At 35.0% G+C, this 17,802-nt stretch overlaps 1 protein-coding gene across 10 annotated transcripts in view; it reads left to right on the plus strand.

Annotated features, from left to right (window-relative positions):
* The window catches only part of DMD (dystrophin), a 1,095,710-nt gene that overhangs the window by 387,609 nt on the left and 690,299 nt on the right, over positions 1–17,802 (plus strand). For 9 of the 10 annotated variants that reach the window (XM_037376983.1, XM_037376984.1, XM_037376980.1 and 6 more), the window contains 5 exons: positions 198–368; positions 2,945–3,127; positions 4,689–4,823; positions 5,593–5,742; positions 13,603–13,764. In XM_037376983.1, coding sequence (XP_037232880.1) covers positions 198–368; positions 2,945–3,127; positions 4,689–4,823; positions 5,593–5,742; positions 13,603–13,764 — 801 coding nt within the window. Of the gene's footprint in view, positions 1–197; positions 369–2,944; positions 3,128–4,688; positions 4,824–5,592; positions 5,743–13,268; positions 13,462–13,602; positions 13,765–17,802 lie in introns of those variants that run through there. The other variant, XM_037376989.1, reaches the window with a different exon arrangement.

Here is a 17,802-nt window from a genome sequence, read left to right on the forward strand (position 1 = left end):
TTACCTGTTATTAATATCTATCTAATTCCTTGTTAACATCTGCCTAATTACAGCAATGTAGTATGTAACAATGTAACATACAATGTTACTAGCAATGTGATTAGTATAGGATTTAAATTGGTTCTCTTCAGGCTAAAATATAGTTGTTTCTACAGTAGCTTTGCATTAAATACCATGCAATCTTTTCTTTCTTACAGGCCAATGCTAAGAAGGCAGCATTAAAAGGTGGTTTGGATAAGACAGTTAGTCTCAGAAAGGATTTGTCAGAGATGCATGAATGGATAACACAAGCTGAGGAAGAATATTTGGAAAGAGATTTTGAGTATAAAACACCTGATGAATTACAGAAAGCTATTGAGGAACTGAAGGTAAAAGATTAACTAAATCCTTGATCTGTGTTAAAAAGTTCTTTTGGAAGCTCTCATTGTAAAGAATGTCTAGTCGTTCTTTTAGGAAGGTGTCTTTTGAGGTCTACTTTTTAGCCTAAGTTTTGAAGTGGTAGGTGGCTTGAAATAATTTCTATTTGGAATATGTTGGGAGATCTTTAATCTCTTACAATACTACGTTGATTTTTTTCCTCTTTGTTTTATTGAATACTTGATTTTGATGCAGCTTCCAGATTCTTTTATGTAAGGAATAATTCCTAAGAATCAGGTGTTAGCAGCATTTAACGGATAGAGTGAAATCAGTTTTATGTCTTCTCTTTGTATTAGGGAGGGATAAGATTTAGGTTTTCAAGATGCATGTTGGTGTGTACTAAGTATGCATAATTTACTGTTTCTTTAGTATAGCATTACAGGAACAGCATATTTTGGTCTCAATTAATAATGTTGGTTTCATGTGGGGTGAATATGGCCTTTGGACAAAAACACTAGTTTGTGATACATGCTGAAGCATACTCTTGCTCAGCCACTGGATGTGGACTGATTTTTACTTCATAGGTGAATTGTTTGGCCTGTGCTATTCAGGAAGTCAGATTATATGGCCTTAACAATCTATCCAACACTATGTTCACATACTCTTCATTGTCCATGGGGTTTTGTCAGTGTTTGAGAGTATCTGACCATGCAACCAATGATCTCTTAATTTATGACAGAAATTACTTGATGCCAGTCAGAATATACAGAAAATATGGAAATATATGTAACAAGTTCAATTCATTGTAAGTGAGACATATCATAAAATGGTGTGGGTTGGAAGGGACCTTAAAGACCATCTAGTTCCACCCGCCTACAAGGACTCATTCCACTAGACCAAGTTGCTCAAAGACAGATCCAACCTGGCCTTGAACACTTCAAGGGATGGGGTATCCACTATCAAAAGTAAACATCTGCTCTAGAGATACAGGGTTTTTTTAGTAACTAAATATCAAACCTCAATTTTATACATTTTACTGCATTAAAAAATGGGTAAGATGTATAGTTTTAGACACAACCCTTATAATCTTTTTCCTGCTGAATATTCTGCACTTCAAGCTGAAGCACAGGCTGTGCCAAAATGTGACACCTCAACCTATGCAGATAACCAGATCGTTTGTCATGCATTCCTTCACCTGCTTATGATGATCCTTTCCCTGAAGGCTTGCAGCCACCTCTTCTGTCACACACAACAGGCAAAATCTAGACAAGAACTCTTTGTTCATCCTGCAGCCCATTTCTTCCCACAGCTAGGGAAAAGGAAAGCCAAGAGCAACCTCGTAAACTTTCTGACAATGGCAGCCTGATCCCAATTATTCTGGTTCATGGACTTTCTCAGACCCAGAGAGAAAGAAGGTTGTTTGGAGCAAGGTTTTGGTTTAGTGTTTTCGGGCCAGGGAGTTCCCATCTTAAATTCCTGTGAAGACCAGTACACACTGATGCCACTATGTATACCATCACTCTGTTTCCGGTAGCAGTATGTCTGCAGTCATAGACACCATCCCATTATAAGCACCCAGAGGAAACAATGCTAGGTATGATAATCTTATATTTTACAAATGAGACAGCATAACAAGAGGGGGAGTAGCAAAAGATGGAGGAAGAAAGTTGGGAATTGGGTTTATCAGGTGTTGTGCTTATATAGGCTAAAACAGGGAAAAAGTGGCAGGTTGATGGTACCAGATCAGTTATATAGGATTTTTTAGTTATGGGTTTATTTCACCATCCATTTGTTTTTCTCTGTGTCCCTTTGATCTTTATATTTCCTATGTCTGTTAAGCTGCTTTGCCTAGGGTCTGATGCAGAAAGTGCTGTTAGGCAGACACTCCCTTTTCACTTTGTCCTCTCTCCATGTTAGGTTAGTGTTCGCTGGTCGTGATTAATGGAGTTGATTTTTCCATCTCTGTAAAGTGAAAGAATGGAATCAATATTAATACTCTAATAAAAGTGTGAAATATACACTGGAGAAAAAATTATTTTCTCATTTTCTCTTTAAATGCAGGTTAATGACAGTGGCAAGGATAGAAAAATCAGTCATAAGTATTTTCCTTATTTTCTGTCTTGCTACTTGTGATTGTACCTTAAAACCTGGATACATTAATTTATAACACCACAGTTGGTTTTGGGGTTTTTTTGGTTTGTTTTTTTTTGTTTGTTTGTTTGTTTTTTTGTCAGTTGCAATTCATAAGTTATTATGGCAAAGGTATTTGGAGCATTTCTTGGGGAAAAAAAAAACAACCAAAACAACATAATGAAATGTTTTACTTTTCTGATCTCCAGAAAACTAAACAGTTGTGAGATGTTAAATGGTATTGAGTATCGTGTACTGGCAACAAAAGGAAAAAAGATTGGGTTTGGGTGCATTCAAGATTATGTCAGGCAGTCTGGGAATTAAATGGCTCTTGGCATTTTGTTTTGTGAGGTTGCTGATTTTTTTTCCCTCTTACAGAATTCTGTCAGAAAGAATTCTGACAGTTATTAGAAATAAGTTTCCTTCTTAAACCGGGACTACAATTTTTGTTTTTCAGAGAGCAAAGGAAGAAGCCATGCAGAAAGAAGTGAAAGTGAAGCTTATTACTGATTCTGTGAATAATTTTATAGCAAAAGCTCCACCTGCAGCTCATGAGGCATTGAAAAAGGAGCTTGATGTTCTAATCACCAGCTACCAGCGACTCTGCAGCAGACTGAATGGAAAGTGTAAAACTTTGGAGGTTGGATATCTTGTCAGTCATTGTATTTATAGCCCTTCTAACTGCATAAGTAAGGTAGAGAGTAAAGATGTATTAGCATATAGGATCATAAGTAGCCTAAGGCTGTCCTCGCTTCATGAGCCATATACCAAATACCACATACCACATGGTATGAGCCATATACTAAATCTTTTTGAGAATCGTATGTGCTAGAGAGTCATATTAAAAGAGAAGCCTCAAACATGGCTCTTATGTGGAAGACAGCAATGGCTGCTCAGGGTTCTTAACCATCTGAGTTAAGTGAAGAATCTGGCTTCTGTAGCAACCCTGTGACATTGTTTTCACCAGCTCCTCTAGGCATCTTTCTTCCATGGCTGAGATTTTGATTAAATGGCACTGAAGCCAAACAGGGAGTTTTATCTCAGCATGGGAACAGCATTTGATCTGCTGGCAAGCTGAATATGTCTCATGCATTTTGAGTTGACTCTGCCATTTTGGCCAACCCCATTAAAGACTCTTGCCATAGGACTATTTGCGTATTATACAGTGGTCACAGTGAATCAGGTATGAGTTTTTGTTGTGAACAAATTTGGAATAGATAACTTTTTACAGGACAATTTTACACCTGGGTAAAATTTATCTCCTCTAAATTTCACTGTGACAATTCTGTCTAAGCTGGTAGCCTCTATTTCTCCTGATCATTAATGTTGTTGTTGAGTGTTAATAACCCTCTATAAACTCTTCCTAGACCCGACACATTTGATATGATCAAAGTTAGGTGAGATGAATTGCATTCTGGGAAACTTGATATAAAAACATCCTAATGCATCTCAATAAAATTATATTAACTTCTATTAACAAAAAGGGAGCAAGGAAAAGGTGATTTACAGAGACTTTAAATGTTTTGCTTGTGCATAAAGTGCCATTTTTATTTGCTTATATAAGTATCTTCAGGAACTGTAAAAATAAAATAGTGGACAACAATTTAATTCCAGGAGAATAAGAACATAATTTTATTTTACAACATTATGTTTAGTACTCTAGCAGTTAAGTGGTCTATAAATTGCATTAGATGTTGTTTAAAATTAATTTCCATGAAGATTTCCATCAGAATTCTTGAAAGCTGTGTTTGTAGACATTTTATGAACCTGTTCTTTAAGTAATTAATATACAGAATATATAAGCAGCCTAACTACATCTTGTCAGAAAGATATAAACCTCTAACATGAGTCATTAAAAATTTGATAATTTCTATATTTATATATTACAAGAAAATCTTACAGAAAAGCATTAAAAGTGCATAATTCATAAGACAGAGGATTCAAGTCATGTTTAGCAGAAGTATTCACTTTTTCACGCTATATTCTGTGGTTTTACTCTGTTTAATCAGAATGTTTTGGTTGTGATTTATATCTATTTGGAACATATAAATACTGGGGGGAAAATCAACTAAATGGCACTGTAACCATCAGATATCAACCATGTTGTTTTGGCGATGAAACATGTAATGTTTTAAATGTTTTAATAATTGAAAGTTACCTGTGATATTTTCAATCTCAGTAAACTACTTTTTCTCCATCAGGAGGTATGGGCATGTTGGCGTGAATTATTGTCGTATTTGGATGCAGAAAATAAATGGTTGAATGAGGTTGAAGTGAAACTGAAGGCAACTGAAAATATCCAGGGAGGTGCAGAAGAGATTTCTGAGTCTTTAGATGTAAGTGCTGACTTAAAAAATATCATATCACATGTATTGATAAATTGTAAATCACATTACTTTCAAAACAAACTATGAATCAACGTTACACATAAGAAAGATGCAGATGATTTGGCAAGTTCTGTGTTCTCACTTCATTTAATAAATGAGGTTTTGAATTTGAATCCACCTAAGTGAGACAGAGTAATTGCATGTGTTATGCCTGATGTCATAGACAACTTTTGGTGACAGTAGAATACTTGTTCTTAAAAAACATGGCTTCAATTAAGCCAGTCAAGAAAATGAAGACTTCAGAGAGATCAAGCTTTCATCTTAGTACTGCAGCTCTGTTCACTATTACTTAATTTTTATTCATGGAACTCATTTAAATTTATTCATGGAATTCATTTAAAATTTGTAGAAACTAAGTTAATTAGTGGATAAAAATACAAAATGTTACATTAATAATGCATTTTTTCTTTTGAACTTCATCCAGTCAGATACTCAAGCATTATTTTTTTTAATTTTTAAGTACACAAATAGGCTTACTGAAATCATTGAGCGTAGTCCCTGGTTTTAAAATCAAGTACCCAATTTATTGCTTTGCGAAAATTCTTTATTTGCAGTACAGAACTTGATGTCAAGGCATGGGACATAGCTGTTTATATCTTTTCTCTCTTTTTTTATTGTGTATGAAATGTAAAGTTATGTTTTTAAGGCAAGTTCTGATTGCTCCATAGAATCTTATTTGCAGAAAGGAAAACAAAATACTTTTTTGACCTTGTTTCAGTCTTTGGAACGTTTAATGAGACATCCAGAAGAAAATCGCAATCAGATTCGGGAATTGGCTCAGACTTTAACTGATGGTGGCATCTTGGACGAACTGATCAATGAGAAACTTGAGAAGTTCAATACTCGATGGGAAGAACTTCAGCAGGAGGTATATTTTAATAATTGACCTGTCCTCCCATTAAATTGCTGACAGTCTAGCACCATTAAAAATATAATAGAATAAAATATTTTCTTTGTACAGTTCCTAACCAGTACACAAACAAAGACTTATTTTACAAGTGGATGATTTGCATAGATTTGGTAGGCTAACTCCTGTAGGTAGCAAAGCACCACATAGCTGCTTGCTCACTCCCTATGTCTCCTGGTGCAATGAGACAGGCAACTGTAAAGGGAAAAGCAACAAAACTCATGGACTAGAGATAAAAAACAATTTAATAAGTGAAAGAAAAAAAAAAAAAGGGGAGGGGGTGGTTAAACAAGCGATGCAAAACCAATCACTCAACACCAAGAGACTAATGCCCAGCCACTCCCTGAGCAATGGCACTTTTGGAAAAACTACACCACCACCACGCACCACCCCCGGCAACCCCCCTTGCATTGCTGAGTGTGATTCTCTGTGGTACAGAATATCTCTTTGGTCAGTTCAGGTCAGCTGTCCTGGCTGTGTCACTGGGAGGGGCAGAGGGAGAAAGAGGAGGCCTTGGCAGCGTGCAAACACTGCAAACAACAGCTAAAACATCCCTGTGATATCAATTTTGGTTAACAGTCTGGAATAGCACCACATGTACTGCTGCAAGGAAAATTAACTCCATCCCAGCCAATACCAGTACAATAGGTAACCCTAAACTTCCAAAACTGAAGTGACCGTCTAGGGTATTTAATCTTCAATTGCATATTTAGACATGCATTCTCTGACAAAACTGTTATTGAGAAGCAAACTATTTTCAAAATTAAATACGAGTAACATCCTCTTACAGGTGTATTATTTACTAAAAAATAAATAAGAATCTTTGTATCAATAAAAGGTTTTATAAAGACAGAATATTGAAACATGTTTAGCACAAGGACAGTCAAATCTGGCAATATGCTAGATTAGCAATCTTTGCCAAAGACACTATGAAGAAAATTTTACTACTTGTTTGATTATCCCACTAGTGGGAGAGTATATGTTTTTGCTGGTAAATCAATTCAAAACTGTGATACTTGTGCGTGGATATTTACTTTTAATACTAGGAGTTTATTTAGCATATATTTGTGTGCGTACTAGTAGAAACGCATGTATGGCAGAACCAAACAGAATTCACCAAAGAATTCTTAGACAATGAAAGGATACCTAAAGATATAGCGCAACTACTAGTACTTTACTAGTAACAAAGATGGGGACAAACTAAATAAACAGAACAACTTTACAGGACAGCGTAACAAGACAGTTAAATTACACAAGCATTCAGTGCAAATACATGAAAATTGATACTCATGGAGGACCTTTGACTTCATATACAAAATTGTAACTTTTGAGCTGACCGTTACTGTTCAGAAGGTAGATCTTGAAGTTGTGAAGAGAAATATCAGGAAGATTTCAGATTGATACTTGGTAAAGCTATGAAAGGAATTATTAGGGAAAGACCTAAAAAAGGACACAGTCAGTCTTTATGATTGGAACCAGAACATGTTCAAAGATGAGCTACAATGATCGTCAAAAGTTACTCAGTTTCAGTGACACAGAAGATGCTTTGGAAAGCATCCGTGTTAGAATGGTGATAATCTACCATGACGATGATAACATTTTTGCTTCTCTTACGGTCCTTGAAACGTACTTGTTCTTGAAAACAGTGGAAATAAAAGCACTACAATAAAATTAGGGAAGGGTTCTCAGCTGTTCTGAGCTTAAACTTGAAGGGTAAAGGCAGGGAAAGAGCCTGTTTCCCAACTACCTGGTGGTATAGTCAGTGCAAGCATTCACATAGTCCCATTTTGTTGGACAATGTTATAACAGAAAAGTAAACATAACTTTCTGTATGCCGACTCTCCCCCTGCCCCCCACCCCCCCTTTTTGTTTTTTTAACGTCTAACTTATCTTTTAAAGCAGATACATTCCTTGGAATTCTGCTTCTTGGTAGCTCTTGGTTTTTTTCCTGACTTAGAGGAGAAAACTGGGAACATAGAGAGGGCTTCCAGTATGCAGAACCAGGACTTTCAAATAGTGTTACTGAGTGATGGGAGAATACTATTCAATCTTCACAATAATAGAAATTAAATCAAAATTCATGCCATCTGCAGAGGTTAAATGTGGAAAGTACAATATAAAGATGTGTGAAATTCTGCAGAAAATTTGAATGAGTATATAAGCAAAATACATTGGATTTTTTTAAACGGCTTTCCAATTTAATTTAAATACAGACAAAAATCAGGGGAGAGGAATTAATAAAACAAAAAGTTTTATTAATTTTCCCACTGAAGCCTCACACAGGTTTTTTCATAGATTCCTGACACTGAATTTTCTGTGCTGTTTGTGTAGCCCTATTGAAATCCAAACAGCGTGCACTCTCCTTGCATAAAAATCCATTGCAGGCACATAACACTATTCAGCTTGTGCTCAAGGTCACTTCCACTTTAGGCAGTCTAATAGACTATTCTAAAGTGGTTAAGTTATTCATTTTTATTTGAATAATTGTGCAGATAATTACCAAGACAATAAGCTCATGTGGGCAGAAACTGATATGTGAAATATTTATTCACTACTAATAGAGCAACCAAACCAAACCACTACCATATGAATGATGCTGCAAGGCAATGCAGCATGGCTACTGAGATAGAGATTCATTTTTAAAGGCTGATAATGGCTTTATGTTTGTATGCCTTATCTTCTGTACTTAACAAAGTCTGAGTGTGTTTAGTTTGCTTTTGAACATCTGGGACTGATCGATAAGCGACATACCTTTACTTTTCAAGGACTGATTCACTTACAACACTATATATTGGGTCTAAAAAACATGGTTGCCTGAAGACCTTCAAGCTAGTATTGCAAGTGGCTATCATCACTTGTAATGCTGAAAGTTGTTTACATCCTGTCCAGCAAAATTCAGAAATGTCGGCTAGATATTCTTGTGACTAAACTTGCAAAAAACTGTACAAAACATTATTGTTCAGATGGGCTTTACACTAAATTAAATTATTGTTCTTGTGGACTGTCACTTAATTTCTTTTAAGACTCCCCACAAGATTACCTTTTGTATTTGTCAAAGAGCACATCATTTGACACATTTTTTCCGTTTTGTTCTCCTCTCAATATAAGAAAGAATTCTTCATGCCCAATCTCCATGCAATTGCTTTGATTTTTTCTAAGAGGGCTGCTTTTACAAATTCTGAGACACAGAATTTGAGAGGCATAATCTCTCTGTAGTGATAACCTAAACAGATAGAGCTTGTTGCTGTTTGCAGTTTTGGATTATTAGAATTTGTAGAAGAATTAGCTCTAGCTTGGAGGGTATTAAAAATTTCTAGGCCCTAAATGACTTCTTTGAATGTTAGAAAAGTTTTTTCTAGTTTAAGTCTAAAAACTTATCCACTCTGATTCTAAACAAAAAGCAGAGATTAACACATTAACAATTTGATGCAAAACATACAGAGATGTAATATATCTCAGACACAACTGTTATAACACCAAGAATTATGTCAAATTTGAAAGTAATTTAAACAACTTAAGAAGGAATTTTAAAGTTAAAGTTTCCTAACTTTTAATTTTACCCTGTGCAACTAAGCCAAAAAAACCCACCAAAAAACATAATATATATCTGTCTTTCTTAACAGATCCCTTTCCATGAGCTATAATTTGTAAGCAAATTAGTGGATTTGCTTCTGCATTTTAAATAAATATACACTGTATTAAAAGTACTATAATTTTTGAAAGTTTTTGTTCTATGTTTTCTCCCACACCACAACTACTGCTTACTGCCTTAACAACAAAACTACTCGGTTTTAACCATAAAACTCTAAGCAACATGTGTGAGTAGTGTCATTAAATACATGAAATATATCATTTAAGGAAAAAGTGACAATGTCTATAAATTTATATAGCTTTATAACATTGAACATCAAAGAATGAGTTATAGTCATAACCAACTGTTTCAGTATCTCCATCTTCCCTGATACTTGATCACCTCTTAGTGCTTCCGTTCCCTTAACGTGGCATTTTGTATGGATAATATGCAATGTTACTATTTCCTAGATTTTCCACTGATCTTTCTTAAATTGTAAACAGATTTATGCAATACTGTATATCCTAAAAATTAAATTATTCTTAATCATAAAGAATAACCAAAAATCTATAAAAAACTGTTGAGAGTTTATTAAAAAAATCAATCCATAAACATCTTTTCTTTTCTCTTTCATTACGATAGTGCTTAACAGCAGATTATTTTTTTTTGTTTTTATTTTCCTTGACAGCTGTCAACATTTCACAGGCTCAGAAATAATTGAACAGTTGGTTATTTGCCTGAGAATTTTTATTTAGCAATTAACTGTCAGACACTTCCCTTTAGAGACTAAAGCCTTCAGCTTTCCTGACTATGATGTGACAGCAGAGCTGGAGCTTCCTGTTATATCCTCAGACCCATTTATATACTGTGATGTTAAACCATCTATTTCTTCCAGAGAAACAGACAAAATGTAATCTCTTTCAGAGAAAAAAAAAAAAACAAACAACCAGCACCCTTCCAAAGCAGAACATGATAAATCAAAATATTTTAATGCTATAGATTTTTACACACAGAGATGTATTAGTTTTAAGGATATATTTGAAACTCAGGTTCACAGATGTGTGTAGTGTCTGCCCCTTCGTGTAAAGCCCTCTAATGCTTACCTCCATCAGTAACCGAGAGGAAGAAGACTTCTCCATATTGTAGCATTCCCCTTGATTTTATTAAGAAGTATTCTGCAATGCCATTAATAGTGCCAGGGACCTGCCTAATGAACAGGATTAGGTTTTTGAGTCAGCTATTGTGTTCTAAAGAAGTATCTTACATTACATGAGTTTATTGTACCTTTTATGAAATGATTGTGAAGACATTTTCATTACATTTGTCATGCAAATTCAGTGGGGTCAGGGTAGAGGCTTAACTTCAGGTGAGCTTGCAGGACAGAGTCTGTTCCCAGTAATCAACAAAGAGACAAAAAATTAAAGCAGCATGCATATATCTCAGAAAATCATCACAAGCGTGAAGGTGCCATGTCCCAGCACTCAGCTCTGTGGTGCTGCTCCTGCTATCAAAATAATTCCTGTCTTGTACCACTGCATTCACATCCTGGTCTGGCATCATCCATTCAGTCATCTGAACTGTTAGCAGTATTTGGAAAAGATGTACTTTCATCTCACTTGGAAGATACAGAATATCATGCAGGTTAATAGACTGTAATCCGATTCTTTGTGGGGACAATGAAAGGAGAAAGTTTTGTCTTTCTGTGTGGGTGTACATGCTTACTTTGTGTGTACATAAAGACTTCACAAGCATGCATATATACATATTTATCTGACTTTATATTTGTTTGAAATCCAGCCTTAAAAATTCAGCCATGCTCAAGCAAGGATTTTCTGTAATTCTTTCTTAACTTTATCTGCTTTAATATTTGATCAATGAGTTTGGAAATGTTTTAATTTTTTCACTTGTATTCTAAAACATGATGTTGATATACATAGTGTCTGCTGATATCAGCACAGAGATGACAAGTATTTAATCACTACATACTTGTCATACAATTTTTAAAAAATTTGTGAGTTTCCATGCAGTGATTTCTTCACTGTATGGATGCAGTCTGGTCCTGAGGCAGGCAGCAAATTTATCTATACTTAAGCAAATTCCTAGCTGAAAATAGTAGTTAGCATGGGTCAGCATTTAACAAAGGGTCAAAGCTTTGCTATAAGTTGTTTTTCGAAAGTATTTAACACAAAATTTGTGTCCTATATATTGAATTCTCCAGAAAGCCCACTCACTTATTTTAATGACTAATAAGAATGGAACTTTCTTAGTGTCTTATGTTAAATGGTCAGCTTTCCTGAACATCAGAACACTGCAGCCCTCGGTAAGAATGGACTATACATGTAGGTTAGTCCTACCAGTGTTCCAAAGAAAATAGTAAAGGCAGAGAGGTTTTATTCCATGCTTCCAGGAGGATGCCCTTACCCATGATCTGTAGGAAGCTACTCACCCTGCTTCTGCTCTAATGGTTCCTTCAGTCTACTGTATAGTGATGAAAATGGAAAGGTAGAGGGTGACTGTGTCTTAGCCAGGCTTACAAATTAGTTGTAAGGAGTGTCAGAGTAAATGAAGCTGTGGGTTTTAACCCTGCTGCTTTGAACAGGCTGAGAACATTGAAATATAAAATCTCAAATCAGATGGTAAAAGTAATTTCAGTAGCAAACCTTAGTACTGTACTATAAAGTTACACTGGTTTAATAGTTCCTTTAGTAGGGTAATAATACCTTTTTGGCTCAGGTGCTTCCATTAACGTGGACAGTGTGGGTCTGATATGTAAAGCTGCTCAGTTCCATAGGAGATTCCCAGAACTGGCAGTGGTGCAAGATTATCTGATCAGCTGTTTTGAAATGGCACAAAGAAGCTTACAGATACAAATATAGTAAATACTGGTTGTATCTCTAGCTAAGTCAACAGCTAGCAAGAATGCTCACAAGAAATATTTTTTTTCATTTTTTAAATTTGAAGGTCTATAAGAATCTGAGTACCGTGAAGAAGGTACAGATGTATCAAATGTTCTCACTGAATTGCTGAGATAGTTTTTTGTTCAGGGCAAAATTTTTGTAATGGGTATGAAATCAAATTAAAGTATAGCTGGCTCCCCAAAGAGAGGTAGTGTGATTTGCTTTGAAAAATGACAGGACAACTAGCAATGTTAACTTAAAGAGTGCTTGCTTTCCCCCTCCTCCTTTGAATCATGTCAAAGAAAGCTAGTCACTTTATTCTGTCGTCAGCAGTATGGCTGGGCTTGTACAGAGAAAAAATGCATTGCATTTGAGATTTTTGGTAATTATTACGTGCTTTGTATAAAACAGAAAATCTTAGGCAGAAGCTGTAGCCTCAGTGAAATATGAGTCTACAAGTGGAAACAATGAGAGATGGAAGAAAGTACCAAGTTAATTATTACCTGGTAAATACCATATTGAACAGGTACAAATAATAGTTAAAGCTGACCCATTTATGTCAAGTGCTTAATTATACATGTGTTTTAAGGACAACTTGGAGAATTTATTGTTCTGATTTGGTAAACCATGAAGTGAGGACCCCTGAAAGGAAAGCAACCTTAAAAAAAGGATTGTGTAAAAGATGATGGTAGGCAATCCTCTGTGACACTAGCAGTGGAGTAAAGGCAAGAGTCAACTTTCTAGGCTGAAAGAGACTATAATTAGAGTGACAAAGATCCATCTCTCTTTTTTGTTTGTTTTTGTTTTGTTCCAAAGTAGGCACTGCCACCATTCCAGACAGCTATTTATAGTTCATATAAGAGAGCTACTTCTCAAGAGAGTCTTTATCCCTCTCACTTACTGAAGTGGATTGTCTCAGATGGGATTGTGATGACAGTAACCCTATTCTCAGTAAACAAAATCTCTTGAATTATATAATAAGATCAGGAGGACAGCTATGCCTCAGAATGAAAGACTACACTATCAGCATGGTTTTATTAAGGGGCTTTGCTAACGTTCACTCTGTATAGAAATCCTCAATGCATGCATTGGTTTTTCAGAATCCTACATATTTTAGAGCTTGTCCTTGCAATCTGGGGTTTTGTTTGTCTGTTTCTTACTAAAAATAACTGAATGGGTGGCAAAAAGATGCGCAACTTGTCATACAAAAAGGTGGATGAGCACAAGTCCAGAGTACTATTTTTGATTCTTAGCCTGCATTCTTTTGGAGGGGCAAAAAAAAAAAGGGGGGGGGGGGGGGGAATGTTTATGCATTATTACTGTAAATAATGATAACTTTGTCATTGGTTTTAGGCTGTGAGAAGACAAAAGAGTCTTGAACAGAGTATTCAATCTGCCCAGGAGACTGACAAAACCCTCCGCTTAATTCAAGAGTCTCTTGCTCTCATTGACAAACAGCTAACAGCCTACATTGCAGACAGAGTTGATGCAGCACAGGTCCCTCAGGAAGCTCAGGTAAGTTATATACAGCTTGAACTGATGTGTTTTCTGGTTTTCTCAATCGACCAGGTAATACTAATACTCATACTAATAAAATGGATTTGCAACATGATCAGTATAAAAACACCAATAAATTTTATGTAGGATTACTTTGAGAAGATAAGCTAATTAGTAAAGGCCTATTTTCCTTCTGATTTGCATTATATACCTGTCCAGAAGATGTAAAGAACTATCAATGTCATGGAAGACTATGCAAATAAAACGACAAAGATAAAAAATGTGATTCTTTAAAATCCACTTCCCATCCTGGAAAGAAGAAACTAATAATCTTCATTACTCGTAGATGGCTCTTTTAAAAAGCTGATTAGGTGGCCTAGGGATTGTTACTACTATTGAATAGAAAATTATTGAAACATGAAAACATTGTTAATTATTTCAAGATGTGCACATGAATATACCTTTATTTCCATTTTTACAGCTCACATAAGTTTAACAGAAACAGCTTTTCCCATTCTTTGAGAAGTTTATTGAGCCTTTGAAATAAAAATGTACATCTAAATCTCACTTTTACTCTTCCATTCTTCTTTCTATAACATCTGCTTCACAGCAACACTAAGATGGTAATAATACAAATTAAATAAAAGCAAACATTTCTGGTATAGAATTATTAATATTTTACAATATTATGTTAAAGGATCATTACTGTAAATTCCACCTAAATTTAGGAAATCGGAATACAAAAGTAAACAAACAAACAGAGAAGGTAACAGGGAAATTGAAAACAAGTGCTTTATAATGATTGTAGAAGAGGCATTCAACTGTGTTTTTTATGGCATGCTGGTAGAGTTTAAATTCATTCTAAAAAATTAGTGTCCTGTATGGAGTTGCTTAGATGATCTTAAATATATTCAGAGCTGAATATATGTGGCCCTGAAAATCATGAGTTTTCTTCTTTAAAAATAAAGGTTTCCATGTCTTTTGAATTAAAATGTAGATAAATGTACCTTTCAGTTGCTTTTGTAGTGTATGTATGCTTGTAGGTACATGCAGATTTTGTGTGTGTGTGTGTGTGTGTGTGAATTTAAACAGTTATACTTAGAAAACTGGATCATATTTTCATTTGGCCATGTTTTGAAACCAATTCTAATTTATTTGCTTTTAACTTATGACAATATAAAAATAGTATCATTCAGAGAAATTTCAGTTTGAATCCTAAGCTGTGTTAGCTGTCAGTTGACTCTCTTGAATTATTTCTCTCCTTTCTTGAAATATGAATATTGCAAAAAATTTTATTAAAAAATAGGTTACAAATCAGCATATTTTAAAGAAATATGAATTTAATTTATCATCTTGTAATTATATAATTGTAATACATAAGAAAATTCTGATATGAAATTGTGCTTTTTTCTGGTGTATTTGGACCCTTAGATTGTAGTAATATTTGGTGGTTCTTCATATATCCCAGGGTCGCATCTGGTTAATGTGTGTCCTCAATGACAGTATTGACAATGATTACAGACTGTGCAAAAGGAAGTAATTCAGAACTTCAACAACCCAAACAGCACAAAACTCAACCAACCTTAATTAGCACACTTCCATGGGAAAATTTCAGCTCAGTGCTTTTGCAGAGCTTGTTTTTGTTCTTGAGATTTTATTGTCTGATGTCAAGTTCACCTGATTATACTGTGTGCGCTGTGGGAAAACCAGCATAGAGGCTGCTGAGTTTTTCCCTTTCATGTTTTTATTTTAAGATGCCAGTGGGACATAATGAAAAAAAAAAAACTTAACAATGGAAATGATTTAATGCAAATACTGAAGTCCTCTGAAGTTTACTCGTGAAGTACTTTAAAATCCTTGGAGGGAAAGGGAATAAACAATCAATTTTATGTGGGTAAATATACTGAGTCATTCCTTTAGTGAATGCCCCTGCCAGCTGATGGCAGAATAGGCGCATACTGAATGGCTACATCTCCTGTGGAGCTTCCCCTGGCACAGCTCTTTTGTGGAGCTGAAAAGAGTTCATTCATATAAGATACCCTACAATAATGTCTGCACAGCTGGAATGGGAATCTTGCAGTCAGTTATGTTGGTTTCTGGGCAGGGGTCAGTTTATCCATGTGGAGGCATTTAGCAAATTCTTCAGCAATATGTGTTGCAATTTTAAAAGAACATATGGGAGAATTTATTATCAGAAAGCTGTTGAGAGTTTGGGAGGTCTGTGTGTTTGCATCAAAAATTCAAATCCATTTAAAGCATTAATAGAAGGAATAATCTTTCATTCAGCTGATCGGAAATGGATCTGAGAAAAAATTACATGTAGCTCCTATTTTTAAGTTACAAGATCAGTTTAGTTTATTCGGAAAGTTGACACAAGGAAAAGGCAATTAAGTATGTGCTGTTCAACTTCTCCTCTGGATCATTTCTTTAATGTACTTTGTACGCTGCTTACTGCACCACGTGGTGCTGAGAATGTAATGCTAGAGAGCCACTGCCACCCAGCTTTTGAGTACAACTAAAGGTGCTGTATTCAGACAAAACAATCTAACAACAACCACACAGATAAATCAGTTCAGATTCCACAAGTTATAATGATGAAAAAAGCTGGAATGAGGTAAAGTCTAAAACAATATTCCAGAAGGAAAGTTTATTTGTTTGTATGCTTGATCTCATGATCCCAACTGAAGTCTCTTTAATTCCTTTAAATTTGCCAAGAAATACAGGGAGTGTCATCGTCACAAGCATTTGCCAGTTGCTGACTTTTTTTCAAGTACTCTTTAAATGACATGTAAATCTGTATTGAAAATGTGACATTTATATGAGAAAGTATTTCTCAGATAATTATTTGTAGCTTTGTTACTAAATAAATTATGATGGGAGAGAGATTCTCGACTTTGTACTTCTGTTTAGTCTGGGTGATTACATTGTGGGGGTTATAAAGTGAGACAGTAAATACACTTACTTCATTGCTCATCTGCACGTCACAAATCATTTGTCTGTCGTTCTCCCTGTAGACTTACGTAAAATGCAATGTGGTGAATAAACAGGAGTAATATACTTTGCCTTTTCAAAAACTCCTTCCTTAATTTCAGTTCTGTTGTGATAAACACTACATACCTGACTGTTTTCTAAGATGGTTATTAATCTGTTTTTTTAAATATCATTGTGCTGTGTTCAGAACCAAAGTTAATGTGGTGATATAATGGCAAAGTTGTTTGGCAGTGCAATGTGTTACTTAACAAATATAATGCTTTGTTTCATTGCCTTCAGGCTAATATTTTGGGGCAAAAAAAATCACAGTTGTCTACTTAGTAAAATGTCTGATGTTAAAGGAATTTAAACTTACTTATCCTCTGCCGTAATTATTTTGTTCAGCGATGTGTAGATCAGTGGTCAAGGAGGGAACAGCTGATAAGCATTATTCAGAAGTGTAAACTTACATTTTGTTTTGAATATAGAAGTTCTATGCAGATATCTGTACTGTATAGATTCTCACACTCTACACATCATAGCATCTGAACACTCCATTAACTGTGTTTTGACTGCAAAAACTACATTTGTCATGTCCAACTTACTCAGTCTTGTCTTGTCAATCATACTTCTATACTCTGATGATTTGCTTTTCTCATTTGTACTCTTCAGTTATTCTTTCTTGCAGAGTATTGCCCAAAAGTAATTATACTCTTCTTGTTGGGACTCACCTCTATGTTATTCCCATTATAACAGCATCTTCTATATGTGTTATACACTTTTCTTCTTGTTTTGCAAAGGTTGGACATCATTGGCACCTTTTTTTTTTTTTTTTTTGTGCTTTTAAAGATGTGTACTTCAACTTCATTTCTCTAATCTTCTGGTACTTCATTTATCCTTTCAGAGTTTTCAAAGCTAACCACTAACAGTTCTAAAATGGTTTCAGAAATGTTTTTTACGTCTGCTAGAATCATGTTTCCATTTAAAAGAATAACTTACCAGAATGTTCTCTAAATGTTTTATTTTCTCCATACATTAGACAGAGATCTGACTCCTTAGGCATTGATAGGAAACACAAAAATAAGC

This window comes from Falco rusticolus, chromosome 2 (assembly GCF_015220075.1).
Source record: "Falco rusticolus isolate bFalRus1 chromosome 2, bFalRus1.pri, whole genome shotgun sequence".
NCBI lineage: Eukaryota > Metazoa > Chordata > Aves > Falconiformes > Falconidae > Falco > Falco rusticolus.